This window comes from Phaseolus vulgaris, chromosome 8 (genome assembly GCF_051622355.1).
Source record: "Phaseolus vulgaris cultivar YP4 chromosome 8, ASM5162235v1, whole genome shotgun sequence".
Classification (NCBI taxonomy): domain Eukaryota; kingdom Viridiplantae; phylum Streptophyta; class Magnoliopsida; order Fabales; family Fabaceae; genus Phaseolus; species Phaseolus vulgaris.
The window spans coordinates 1,511,971-1,524,373 of NC_143505.1; the positions used below are offsets into that span (position 1 = coordinate 1,511,971).

General features: G+C 28.0%; 1 protein-coding gene across 3 annotated transcripts; it reads right to left on the bottom strand.

Annotated features, from left to right (window-relative positions):
* Window positions 1-245: 245 nt before the first annotated feature.
* Window positions 246-6,592, bottom strand: DPL1 (dihydrosphingosine phosphate lyase). Of its 3 annotated transcripts, none has more exons than XM_068629930.2 (15): window positions 6,242-6,592; window positions 6,062-6,107; window positions 5,062-5,206; window positions 4,860-4,919; window positions 4,012-4,236; window positions 3,793-3,934; window positions 3,616-3,666; window positions 3,434-3,525; window positions 2,955-3,081; window positions 1,683-1,698; window positions 1,314-1,421; window positions 1,143-1,197; window positions 907-1,053; window positions 699-777; window positions 246-524 (listed from the first exon to the last, which is right to left on the bottom strand). In XM_068629930.2, the coding sequence occupies exons 3-15, from the start codon at window positions 5,067-5,069 to the stop codon at window positions 402-404; spliced, it is 1,233 nt and encodes a 410-aa protein (XP_068486031.1). In that variant the 5' UTR covers window positions 5,070-5,206; window positions 6,062-6,107; window positions 6,242-6,592; the 3' UTR covers window positions 246-401. The 3 variants fall into 3 exon arrangements, with proteins under 3 accessions (XP_068486031.1, XP_068486030.1, XP_068486029.1); XM_068629929.2 differs by having other exon boundaries at window positions 5,055-5,206; window positions 6,242-6,556; XM_068629928.2 differs by having other exon boundaries at window positions 4,989-5,206; window positions 6,242-6,539.
* Window positions 6,593-12,403: the final 5,811 nt, after the last annotated feature.

Here is a 12,403-nt window from a genome sequence, read left to right on the forward strand (position 1 = left end):
TGCTATACCTAAAAATGAAAAAAATAAAAAATAAAAAAATAAATATATATATATATATATATATATTTCCATGAGAATAAGAGAAGTTATTTTCTAACCTCCATCATAGTTTTCATTTTTTTTATTTAAAATTTAAAAGTATCTTCAGAAATATGAAAAATTAATCAATGATACTTATGCTTTGGAATAATTATCTGGTTGCAACATTCCTGTGAATCACAGTTTAAAAAATACTAGCACATAACTTGAAACAAATGTTCCTAAATGTATTTTATTTTCATTTAAATTGAGCATTTTAAATTGAGCATAAATATGAAAGAATACAGAATAAAATAGATATATTATTAAGGTCCACTACAGTAGATTTTGCCTGAAAAATCTGGAACAAATGTTGAATGGCATTAGCAGGTACCATCCATATAATCTACCAGCAATTCCTGGACCATGCCTCTATCTGGCATCTTCCCTGCGGCTCCATATATAGGTGCTAGCCCTCCACTTATTGGACCTGGATTTTCTTTCACCTGAAATTGGAAAGGAAGAAAAGAGTGAAACACAAAATACAAAATCCTATATTGTATTGTATTATCAACCAGTGAACTGTTAAATCAACACCCATCCAAGTCCATCATCTTCTCTGCAACCACCCTCCAACTCCAATTTTTTTTACTGGGATTCCATAGAACTAAGCAACTTACAGTTTTCACAGATTCCTTCAAATCATTGAGAAAGTCTTCAACAATTGGAACATGTTGTAGTGTAACACAGATGTGGATGCTGATTCAAACACACATGAAAATATCTTCAGTTTCTTCAAAGTGAACAACATAACATGTATGTACTAAGCAAATTAATGATGGAAGAATATGGACAGTGCCCCCACTCCACCCCAATCTCAAGCCCTACCTATTTGGTCTCTGTAATGCATTCAAATGCCACCCTTTGGATGACATAACATCATTGACTTCAAATATATCCACAACATCAGATCCCAAAGCCACGATTGTCATGTCGGGTTTTCCAACAATAAACAACTCAGCAATCTCCTCTATGCTGCAGATATAACATAATCATTAGTACTACATTCAAAACTTTTATCAACATGAGAGTAGATTCAGAAAGAAAGAAACACAGTATCTCACCCTTTCCGTATTCTTCTTGACCCTTCCATAATTGCTTTTGTATTTTTCAAGTAACCTGAAGGACACAACACACCAGAAATTGGTCGTACATCAAACATTTTGATCAGAGTTAGCAGAAAGGGAAATCAAATTATTATGTCGAAGCAGAACAGAGAGGTTGTGGACAGTAACCTTCTTTCCCCAGAGAAATCATTGCTGCCCACGCACCCGCAATTAGACTTCCTGGCCTGCTTCCAGCTATGGTTGGAGACACATACAACCCACCAGACCACTCAGTAACTGTGACATTGACAAATTTGACACTAATTAGTGAGAAAACAGTGAGGGAATTATTCCAAGTAAGAGACAAAAAGATTTCCCCAGAAAGATACATGTCTAGCCCCACTATCCATGACCAAAAAATTAAAGACTAGCTTTTTGTCTGGCGTTTATGTCACTACCTATCATCTTTCCCTTTTCTTGCAGGTTGTACACATGCACAAGCACATCACAAAAATAACCCCAATTATAACATTAATCAGAATCAAATAGTAAACTTACCGGCAACAAATTGATTCTGTAGAGTCCAGAAGACAAAGAAAATGCATTAGTAATCAGCTATAAGTAAATCATCAACCAATTTTCCAATAATAGAAAGGCATGTTGTAGAGAAGGTAATCGATATAATAGAAATGAAAGGGAGGGGAGGAGGAATACAGATAAAAGAGCACTGCAATATATTTATAGAACTTTTTCTTTTTTTAATAGAAAAAAAATGATATTAGATAGAAAAGAGGAAAATACAAGTAAAGGGAGAGGAAGTTATCCATACAACAACTAGGAACACAGGAAAAACAAAACCTATAGAACGTGCCACATTTACCTAGCACAGTCTTTTCAATTATTAGAATAGAAGCTAACATGACAACAGCCATGAGATAAGCCCACATGGTCAAACAGCTACTTTACGTTGCAAAAAAGATGGTTTACACTTTCTTAAATAGTTTTCTCCTTGCACAATCAGTGAGCTGTCCCACACAAACAACACAAATACCTTTTGTTTATACGCTTTCCTACAAATGAAATTTCATATGTTCACAAGGTCTGTAAACTTGAAATTGTTTTAATTCCAATAAAATTTGTATACGAGATGCACTATGGGAGGGGTGATTTTAAAGAATATCCATATGAAAAATGGCGTACTTGAATTTCAGTTATTGATAATTGCTTTAATGTTTATGAGCCAAAGGACTTGCCCTGTTATACAATTCCTCTTCTATCTCCTGTCTCTATAATTGTATTCAGAAAAGGAAAGTTTTTTCTCTAATATCCTTAAGTAAGAAGAAATGCAAGATTATTTCATCTACCAACTCTTCATGATTTCCTAAGGAAGAGAAAGAGATGGAGAACTATTGAAATGAGATCATTTGCATGTATGGCCTAGAATGTCCATCATGCTATGAGCAAAAGCCGAGAGAAATGATAAGTCAGATTCTAGGATGCAGCATATCATCTGTAAAATGACCCTTTGACCAGAAAAAAACTTGAGTTTGAGGTAGAAACACCAATAATCAAATATGATATGCTAATTGCTATTTTCATAGTATTGAATATTGATAGATATCAACTCAAGGAAAGAATTTTTTTTTTGAAACAAAGTATACTTTCTGAACATTAGAAGATGTCATATTCTGTGAGATGTTTCCAGAAAATTTGCACAAATTAATAGTAAAAATATTAAGTAACGAATTTACAATTCAGGTATAAACTAAAAAGACTACAAATAATTTATCAGTTACTGCCATAAGCATTTTGAGTAAAGCATTGCCTTACCTTTCTGATTTCATGGTTTCTATAAAGAACTACACTTGTTCCTTTGGGAGCTAAACCATATTTATGTACATCCACTGATATTGAAGAAACCCCTTTAACAGAAAAATCGAAAGGTGGAATGGGGTACCTGGGAAAGAAAAGGTTGAACATGAATTACATCAGTACTAAAAACAATTTACAACAAGGGCTACATATAATTTCCAATATAACAGAGCCTCTTTCCCCATTTTGTGTGGGTAGGGTGATTGGATGTGTTATCCAATTAATATAATCATCAAAACATTAACCCATGCCCAAGAGAAGTTGAATAGAATACCACACTAACAACATAACCCCAAAGACTTGAAAAAGAAGAAAATGCCTAATAAATTGATGGGTTCAGTGCCAAAGATCAGATACAAAGGTAAAAATCAAGGCAAAGGTAAGACACAACACTGAATGATGGTTCAGTAATATAAAATAAGTCATGCCAACTATACCCAAGCTCACGAGCAAATGGTAATACAAAGCCACCAAGGCAAAGGTCCACATGGAAACAAATACCAAAGCTTGATGCCAGATGACCAAGTTCCTACGGAAGAAATTGGCAAATTTTATGCATTCTGTAATTGAAAGAAAGTTGAACTTACATTCTTTTTCAGCATTAGATGAAAAAACTTACTTCGATGGGGTCAATTATTCCATGAGGAAACCCAGGAGCAGATCCAACAATCTGGTTTATCATGACAGTCAGTTTCATTTGGCAATAAGAATTTAATATATTAGCAGTCTGCATACCGTATAAAATCCTGTAGCAAGAATTCTGAATCTTTTAAATAAGAAAAAAAAAACTTCATACCAAGATGGTATTTTTGTTGATATGGCGTCGAATCGCTTTCACATCTGCTTTAAAATTCTTGTCAACTGGTGCACGCCATAGTTTGATATTAAAATACTGTGCGGCCTTGTCATATGCTGAGTGTCCAGACAAGGGAATAATCCTATAATTTGGTAATTCAAAAATACATTAAAAATGATAATTTAACAAATATATAATCATGCATTATTGGTGACATACATTTCAGGTCTTGTAATTCCTTTCTTAGATTTCATATAGTCACGAGATGATTTGACAGCTAATAATATACTTTCAGTCCCGCCTGATGTCATGTTGCCACATATTTGTCCTCCAGAACTAATTTCCTTACTTCCAAGAAGTGCCGCTGTCATTGCAACCACCTCTGCTTCAAAGCGAGCAACACTCTTGAATACATCCAAATGCAGGGGATTGGTATGTGCAAACCTGAATGCCATTTCAATACATGCATACAGCAATATCAGCAACCAAGCTAATGGGCATGACTATGACCTTAAAAAAATATCACAAATTTCAATTGGAAGCAAAATATTCTACACTGCAAGTAAATTGTATGCCTCAACAATAATTGATGCCAAAACTTATTTTGAAACTTGTCGATGAGACTCAAAATAGATAGAACTAGTCCAGATTATGACCTAATCATGTAATGATCTGAGTAGCAAAGAGGAATCATGTTTAGTTCTGAGTGGCAAAACTGGAAGTATTAACCATAAGCATGCTTTAAATATTTTTCAAGTTCGAACAATTAGGAAAACTTCCTATAATGCGTAGATCAGAGTCAGAAGCCATATTGACGTTGAGGAAAAAAAATACATAAACTGATAATGGAACTCAACAGTGGGATGCTCTCCCAACTCCTAAAGCAAATAAACTGAGGTATCTGGAGTAGTTATACAGAAATTTTAATCAATTACACAACCACTGGTCTATGCAGAAATCCATCTACAAGAATATAAAAGTAAATGACAATTGTCAATCGGTGTATTAAACATTCATATTAACACAAACATAAAATACAACTGAAAACTCTGTAGTGTCTTACTAACATTGAACATGCCTCATTTATCACAGAAAAATGTCCATCAGATTCACTTCCTCCAATGTAGCTGCAAGAAATAAACAATAAATATATTAAAAGAATACAGAATTCGTCAGACTAAGTATTACTAACATACACTGTACCGAAGCATCCCAAGAACAAACGCTCAGAATTTAATATTTTACCAAAATTACTAACATACACTGTACCGGAGCATTTGCCTTGCCAGACCGGATCATTATTTTTTTCCTCTCTCATTTTCTCAAGGACAGACGTCCCTAATCCTGTGCTTGGCAACTCAGTATTCCAACCTACTCTTTTAGATTGGCTATCAGATTGCAACTTATCCACAACCTAAGTTCAATGACCAGATTAATAAGTAAATCAGTTACCAATGATGATGATTCATGATTTAAAAAGAGCAGAAATTTGTTAAAACAGAGTATACATGTACCACTTGAGGTGGCATAAATTGAAATCTGTGTTTGGATTTGACATATAATGACACTGGACAAACTCAAGCGGTTTCTTTGCCTCATGCACACTAAACTCACAGATTAGTTCTCAATACAATTTTGCTAATGAAACATATTCATGAACTTCTTTCACCTCCATTTTACCCCCATACCAAACTGACCCCAAGAATGAAGTTAAAGCCACAAAGTTCTCATGAAAAAACATTTCCATCCCAAATTTTAAGAGGACAACAAACTAAAAGTACAGAAACTATGACATAACATATCCAATTTTGCGGTGATATCTCATCGCAGGGAGATATGGAGTGGAAAGCATTGAACCGTTTTTAAAACTCAATTCCTTAAGTATCCCTTACCCTCACTAAAGTTACCACTTTTCTCTTCCATTTCGCCATTGTAGTATAATAATACAATTCTTGATAACACATACACCTAAATGGGCCTCGTAATCAAAACAGCAAGGACTGATACAAAATTCTCCAATCTCATAAAGTTTCGCAATCTCAAAACCACAAAAGCTGGACTAACCACTAATCTAAAAAAGGAACATGCAAAGCGAAAAAACATCTAATGAAACTAAACTCACTGCCACTAAAATCACAACAAACAAAACCAGAGCTCGATGAAAGAAACAACGCGCATGCATGCGAAGTTAACTCCATACACAAGACAAAAGCCAAACCAAACCAAAGCCCAATCGAATCGAATTCAACAGAATCACACGAGACCGAACCTTCTGTTTTTCGGCGTCTATGTACCGCTTCACGCCAGGAACCAATCTGCGAATTGAACCACGGATCACACATTAGATTAATTAAAACCATACAGAAAAAGAGTAATCGAGCAATATATGATATGCATGAATATTAATACTAATGCGAGATATAGCATTGCATGGAGTGGTGTTTTGTACTTGACGGCGTTCATGATAAACCCTAGGAGCGTGGCTTTGAGTCCTTTCTCGGAGAGACGGCGTAAGAAGGAGCGAAGCGAGTGAGCGATGAGGAGAGAGAGGAGAGGAACGAGAAGCAGAGCAAGCGGCTCGTATCGAGAGAGGAACGAATTCGCAGAGAGTCGGAAGTGAGAGATCGAAGCAGAAGAAGAATCCATTGGAATCGGAGAGAGCGAAGGAAGGTTCCAATGGAGAAGAGAGAAAAACGATAGCAGAAGAAACAGAGAGAGAGAGAGAGAGAGAGAAGAAGAAGAATAGTATATTATATAGTGTTGGAGTGTAGTTTGGTGGGTGAAAGAAAGAGATAACAATGGGGTCATGTTGCGTGAACAAATCGGCTTTGTGTTGCGTGGCGTGGCATAAAACAACTTTTTAAGGTAAAAAAAAATGTCTGATTCTTACTAATTTCAATTAAACCTGTGTCTTTCACAATCATCATGTTTCCTTTCGTTTGACCCACCGTTGAATTTTTTCACCTTCATTAATTTCTGTTTCGTATAGGTTTTTGTCTAAGGTTGTTGATTTGACGTTGAATGTTTTATAGTTTAATTCAAAAATTATTTATTGATGTTTACAATTTTAACATGATTTTAATATAATTTTAAAAAAATAAATACATTAAATTTTTTAAATTTAAATTTATTATATAACTTTTTTATTATGATTATAAAAATTTTGTTTAAAAAAATAGAAAATATATTTATATATATAAATCTTTATTTTTAATATACATAATTTATAGTTATATTATATAGTATATAAATTCGTATTCTAATTTTAGATATTACATTTATTTTATGTTCGGTCTATAATGTCTTGCATACGTCTTAATTTAAAATATGTATGTTAGTTAAATATAATTAATTTAATTAATTATGTTATCTTAGTGTACCACCGACGGTTGTACATTAAATAAATTTAATTAAATAAAGAACGTGATTACACGTGGAATGAGTAGTTATAATTCCTGCTGAATAAGTCAAGCACGTTCTCATTGAGTTCTTCCTGGATTTCAGAAAACCACCAAGCACAACCAGAGACCACTAAGTTTGTCTCTAGCCACCAACTGGTCGGTGGGTTGGTCCACATGACCAAGGTCCAAGTCAACCTACTAAAGGGACTTTTGAAAAGAGAAAAATGTACGTTTTTCAGATTATTTGAGAATTCTCACTAAGCATCATCGTTAACTTGAGCGTCGGAGTGCAATCGCAGGTACCCTCACCGGCCGACCAAGACACGCGAAGAGAAAATGAGACTTGAAGAATAGGACAACCAAAAATGAAATAAACATCGTGTATCGACGTGGAGCAACATTACTCAGCCCCCAATATCCATATAGGTACATTTAGGTTTACTTAGGTTTGTCGTAACTCATTTTTATATTACTAAAACTGAAAACCGCAATAAAGGCATATTAAATTTGTTTTGAGTAATCTCTATTTGTTTTATATTTTGTAAGAACATTTTAATTTAATTGAAAAAACTAGACTTTTAATTGTTAATTACATTAATTCAACCATTGTAAATACGAAAAAAATTAATATATATTTTATAAAATTTAGACAAATTTATTCAATAAAAATAATAATGGATGCAAAATTCGTACAATTTTAGAGACAACTTTCGTACCTATGTATAGTAGTAATAATTAATAATAATGTACTAACTTGTATACATGTGACAGAAAAAAAGTTACACTTATAAATCCATATAAATCCTGCGACAATAACATTAAATGTTATATTCATATATAACTTTAACATTTTATTCCTCAAATTTATTGAATTAGTTTAATTAAATAAAATATATATATTACAAATTTTCAAAATATAAAGTGGACAGTCTAATCTGTAATCAATTTTGTAATTAAATTTGGAATTGTTTTTCATAAAAGTTTTAAATTATTTTCCTTAATCTAATGTGGTAATTAAATTTACTTAATTATATTATATTTCTGGTAACATTCCTAATTCTGAATAATTTTATTGTTTTTTTTAAATAAGATTAAAATTATATTTTAAAAGTATTTCATATTGTATTTAAAAAAACTTGAGCATTGTAAAACAAATCAAATAGTTTTTAAAAGATACTGGGACATAAATAAAATGAAAATAATGATAATAATAAATAATAAAAAACTATTTAAAGGAATCTTTTACAAAAAATAAAACAAATAAGAAGATAAGATAAGATAGAATGTTATCTATACGTTGAATGAATGTAATCATAATTTTAAAAAAATGTTATTAATTCATAATTATGTCATTTAATTTTCAATTACTTGTTTATTAATTTATAACTATATCATTTAATGTTTAAATTATTAATTTTTAATTATGTAATTTAATATTTAATTATGCACAGATATCTATTAATTTATAATTATATTATTTACTTTTCAGTTTTATTTATTTGTTTGTATTTATATTATTTAATTTATTTTTAGTTACAAACTGGTCTTGATTATTAATATATAATTATGTCATTTAATCTTATGTAAGGGTATTCCTTATTTATTTATATTTGTGTAGTTTAATATATCTCCATGTCATTTTTGTTAATTTATATTTTTGTCATATATATATATATATATATATATATATATATATACTTATTTCAGGTTATTGCTTTGATTATTGTCTTATTTTAAAGATCATCCTTTATAACTTGAATGAATACATATAAAATAAGAATTAAAATAAATTAAAAATAATTTTTTTCGATGAATATGGATAAAAGAAAAATAATTATATATTTTATTATTATTTTTAAAAAATTTGATTTTATTGCAAGGAGTTGAGATTATATTAATGTATGAATCTATGTGTTTGAGAAATTACAATTTAATTGTATAAACTATGAAAAGTATTTACCAATAGATGAATATTTAGATAATTTAAAATAACGTCATAAATTAAGATATTCAAAGTTTTTATTGAACTTATTATTCTCCTTAAATATTAGATGAAATATTTTGTTAATTATTTATATGATAAGACATAAATATATCAGACCCTTTGTTTATAATATTTAAACTTTTATTAAAGTAACCCTATTTTTTATTAAAAATAATGTATTTTATTCACATGTTTGTAAAATAATGGAAATATTTTAATAAAAAATGTAAACATGTGAAGACATAATTACAAAAATAAACCTGAAAATGAAAAAAGTGACAAAATAATCTTATTTTACATTAAAAATTAGATAAAACAATGTGACTAATACAGAAAACTAAATTAAAGTTGTACCTTACAGGTATCAATCATGTTCAAGAATTTATGAGAAAAAATTATTAATGGACTTTAGAGAACCCATGGTACAAACTTTGTACTAGATTGATACATTTCACAAAATGAAATAAACATGGTATATACATTTAATTTTTATTATTATCATATATATAGATACTTTTTATTGATTAAAATCAATTATAAATTATATATATATATATATATTATTTTTTTTAAATATAAATTATAAATTTATATTAATAATATAAGTATGATCATTGTTTATTTAATTTTTAATATTAAACATAAATATATAAATATAATAAAAATATTAACAGACCTCTGTGTTTTTACTACTAATAAAATAAATTATATTGATAAAACAATTATAGTTACATAGTAGTTATAAAAATAAATTTTCCTTATAGTCATAGATTATAAATATTGATGATGCCTATATATTAACATTTATTTTAGTTATTTTATATTTACTGTAACTATATTCTTATTAATTTGTATATGTTAAATGAAAAATCCTATTACATATTATTACAGACATAAATTTTATATTGTAATTTAAAAGTATTATTAGAAAGTAAAATATGAATAGTTTGTATAGAATGAGAAATCATATATATAAAATAGAATCACATTCAAATTAGAAATTATTAAGAAATTATTAAATTTTTTTTTTTAGTTTCTTTTATATCGTCTATATTAGATATTGTTAAACTTCACTTTTTGATATTATTAAATTCTATTTTTTGAGTTTACTTTATATCATGTATAACTCCATAAAATTCAATCACCATAACAGTCTAAACTTTAAGAAACCTAAAAAACACCAATAAATTTTTTCATACTTCAACGAAAAATACTTTCACAATAAAATTACAAAAAGTTATATCTTGTGATAATAATAATAACTATTCAATCTCATAAAATTCTTATTTTTCAGTTTTAAGAAATTAACAATTAAAACTTATTTTTATTAACGATAGTTCATTTAGAATTTATATTTTTTAACATTAATTACTTTCATAGTACGTATAAAAATTAGAGGGGATAATCTTAAAATTTCATAATTTTAAGTCAAGTATTTTCAAATTTTTAATGGATCATAATTTTTAAAGTATCCCTTTATTAATTAAAATATCATTTCATAATATGTGTAAAGAGTAATTTATTTATTTAAATATTGATTACATTCCTTTTACATGTAAAGGATTTAGTGAGGCATAATCTAATATATTTTTTTTTCATATAAATCTTTTGAAGTGTTTATTAATTTTTTTATTAATATTATTTAATTAAGAATTTCCATTTTTTAAAAATGAATTATTTTTCTTATACAGGTATAAAATGCTCAGTGAGACACAATTTAAAAATTCCTTTTGTTAAGTTGGATCTTTTAAAATGTTTACAGAATAGAACTTAAAATTCCTTTTATTAATATTAATTATTTAAAATTTGTACTTTTTAATATTAATTACTTATATGTAAATAATCGCTAATCATATAAAGTTGTATTCTAAAATTGAGTTTTTTTCAAATATCTAATGGATTAAGAATTATAAAATTTGGTAATATTAATTTATTTAGAATTTGTATTTTTAATATTTTCTACTACTTGAAAGTGAAAAGACCTTTCACCCGAATTTCACTGCTTATAAGGATAACCAAACAATGATTTATAAATTATTATATTTTGATTATATGTACTGGCAAAAATACACGTGTTTTTGTGAGTTTGTCTGCATTTTTATTTTTAAATAAACGATATCATTTATTTATAAACTTGCATTGTTAATATAGATTTTTAGTTTATATATTTTTAAAAATCAATAAATATAAAATTTATAGTTTATTTTAATAAATATATATACATAGATAATAATAATAATAATAATAATAAAAATAAGAAATAAATGTAAATACAATATTTATTTATTGTGTGTCTATTTCATTTTGTGAAATAAAAAATAAGAAATACATGTAGATACACTATTTATTTATTGTGTGATAAATGTTTATGTTATTTTGTGAAATAAAAAATGAAAAATACATGTAGATACAATACTTATTTATTGTGTGATTGATACATGTTTATTTCATTTTGTGAAATAAAAAATAAGAAATACATGATAGATACATATATAAATTCCTTTGTGCTTAGTTTAATAACCAATTTTTTTGGATTTGTTTCTTAACCTCCCACCCACTCATTTCCATTTTTTTTAGTATTTTGGTCACTCAAATGGATTGGTTGTTTTTTAACATCACAATCTTTATTTTTTTACATTCCCCAGAATACAACAAAATATTACTTTATGAAAATATAATATTGTATTAAAAAAAACATATATAAGATAAATAAATAAAAATAATTTCTAAAAATTATTATTTAACCCACATTATTATAGTACAACTTAAGTTTGGGATAAGATTTTTTATTAAATAAAATAAGTTAAATAATTTTATAAAAATGCTTTTAAAAATCAGTATTTTAATATAAATACTTGTTTTTTAAGATAAAATTAGATTAGAAAACAAAAGAACCAGTCATTTAATAATGTGGACTTAGTTTTTAAATATTTAGTATAACAAAAAAATACTGTATCAACTGAGGTTGAAGTAATAACATAGTTGTCCATTCATTTTTTTTTTCGTTTTTAACTTAAAAAAACAAATTCTTGTAACTATCACGCCATTCAAAAGTTGAAAATAATATTATCTTTTTTCTTTTCTTTGCTGAGGCAACAATAAAACCACATTGTGTTATTTCTCTTTAGTACTTGCCATGCAAATTTACTTTATTTCTATATCAATAATATATAATATATGTCAGTGTTTATAAATATTTTCTTTATTCATTGTTATGTAAAATTTT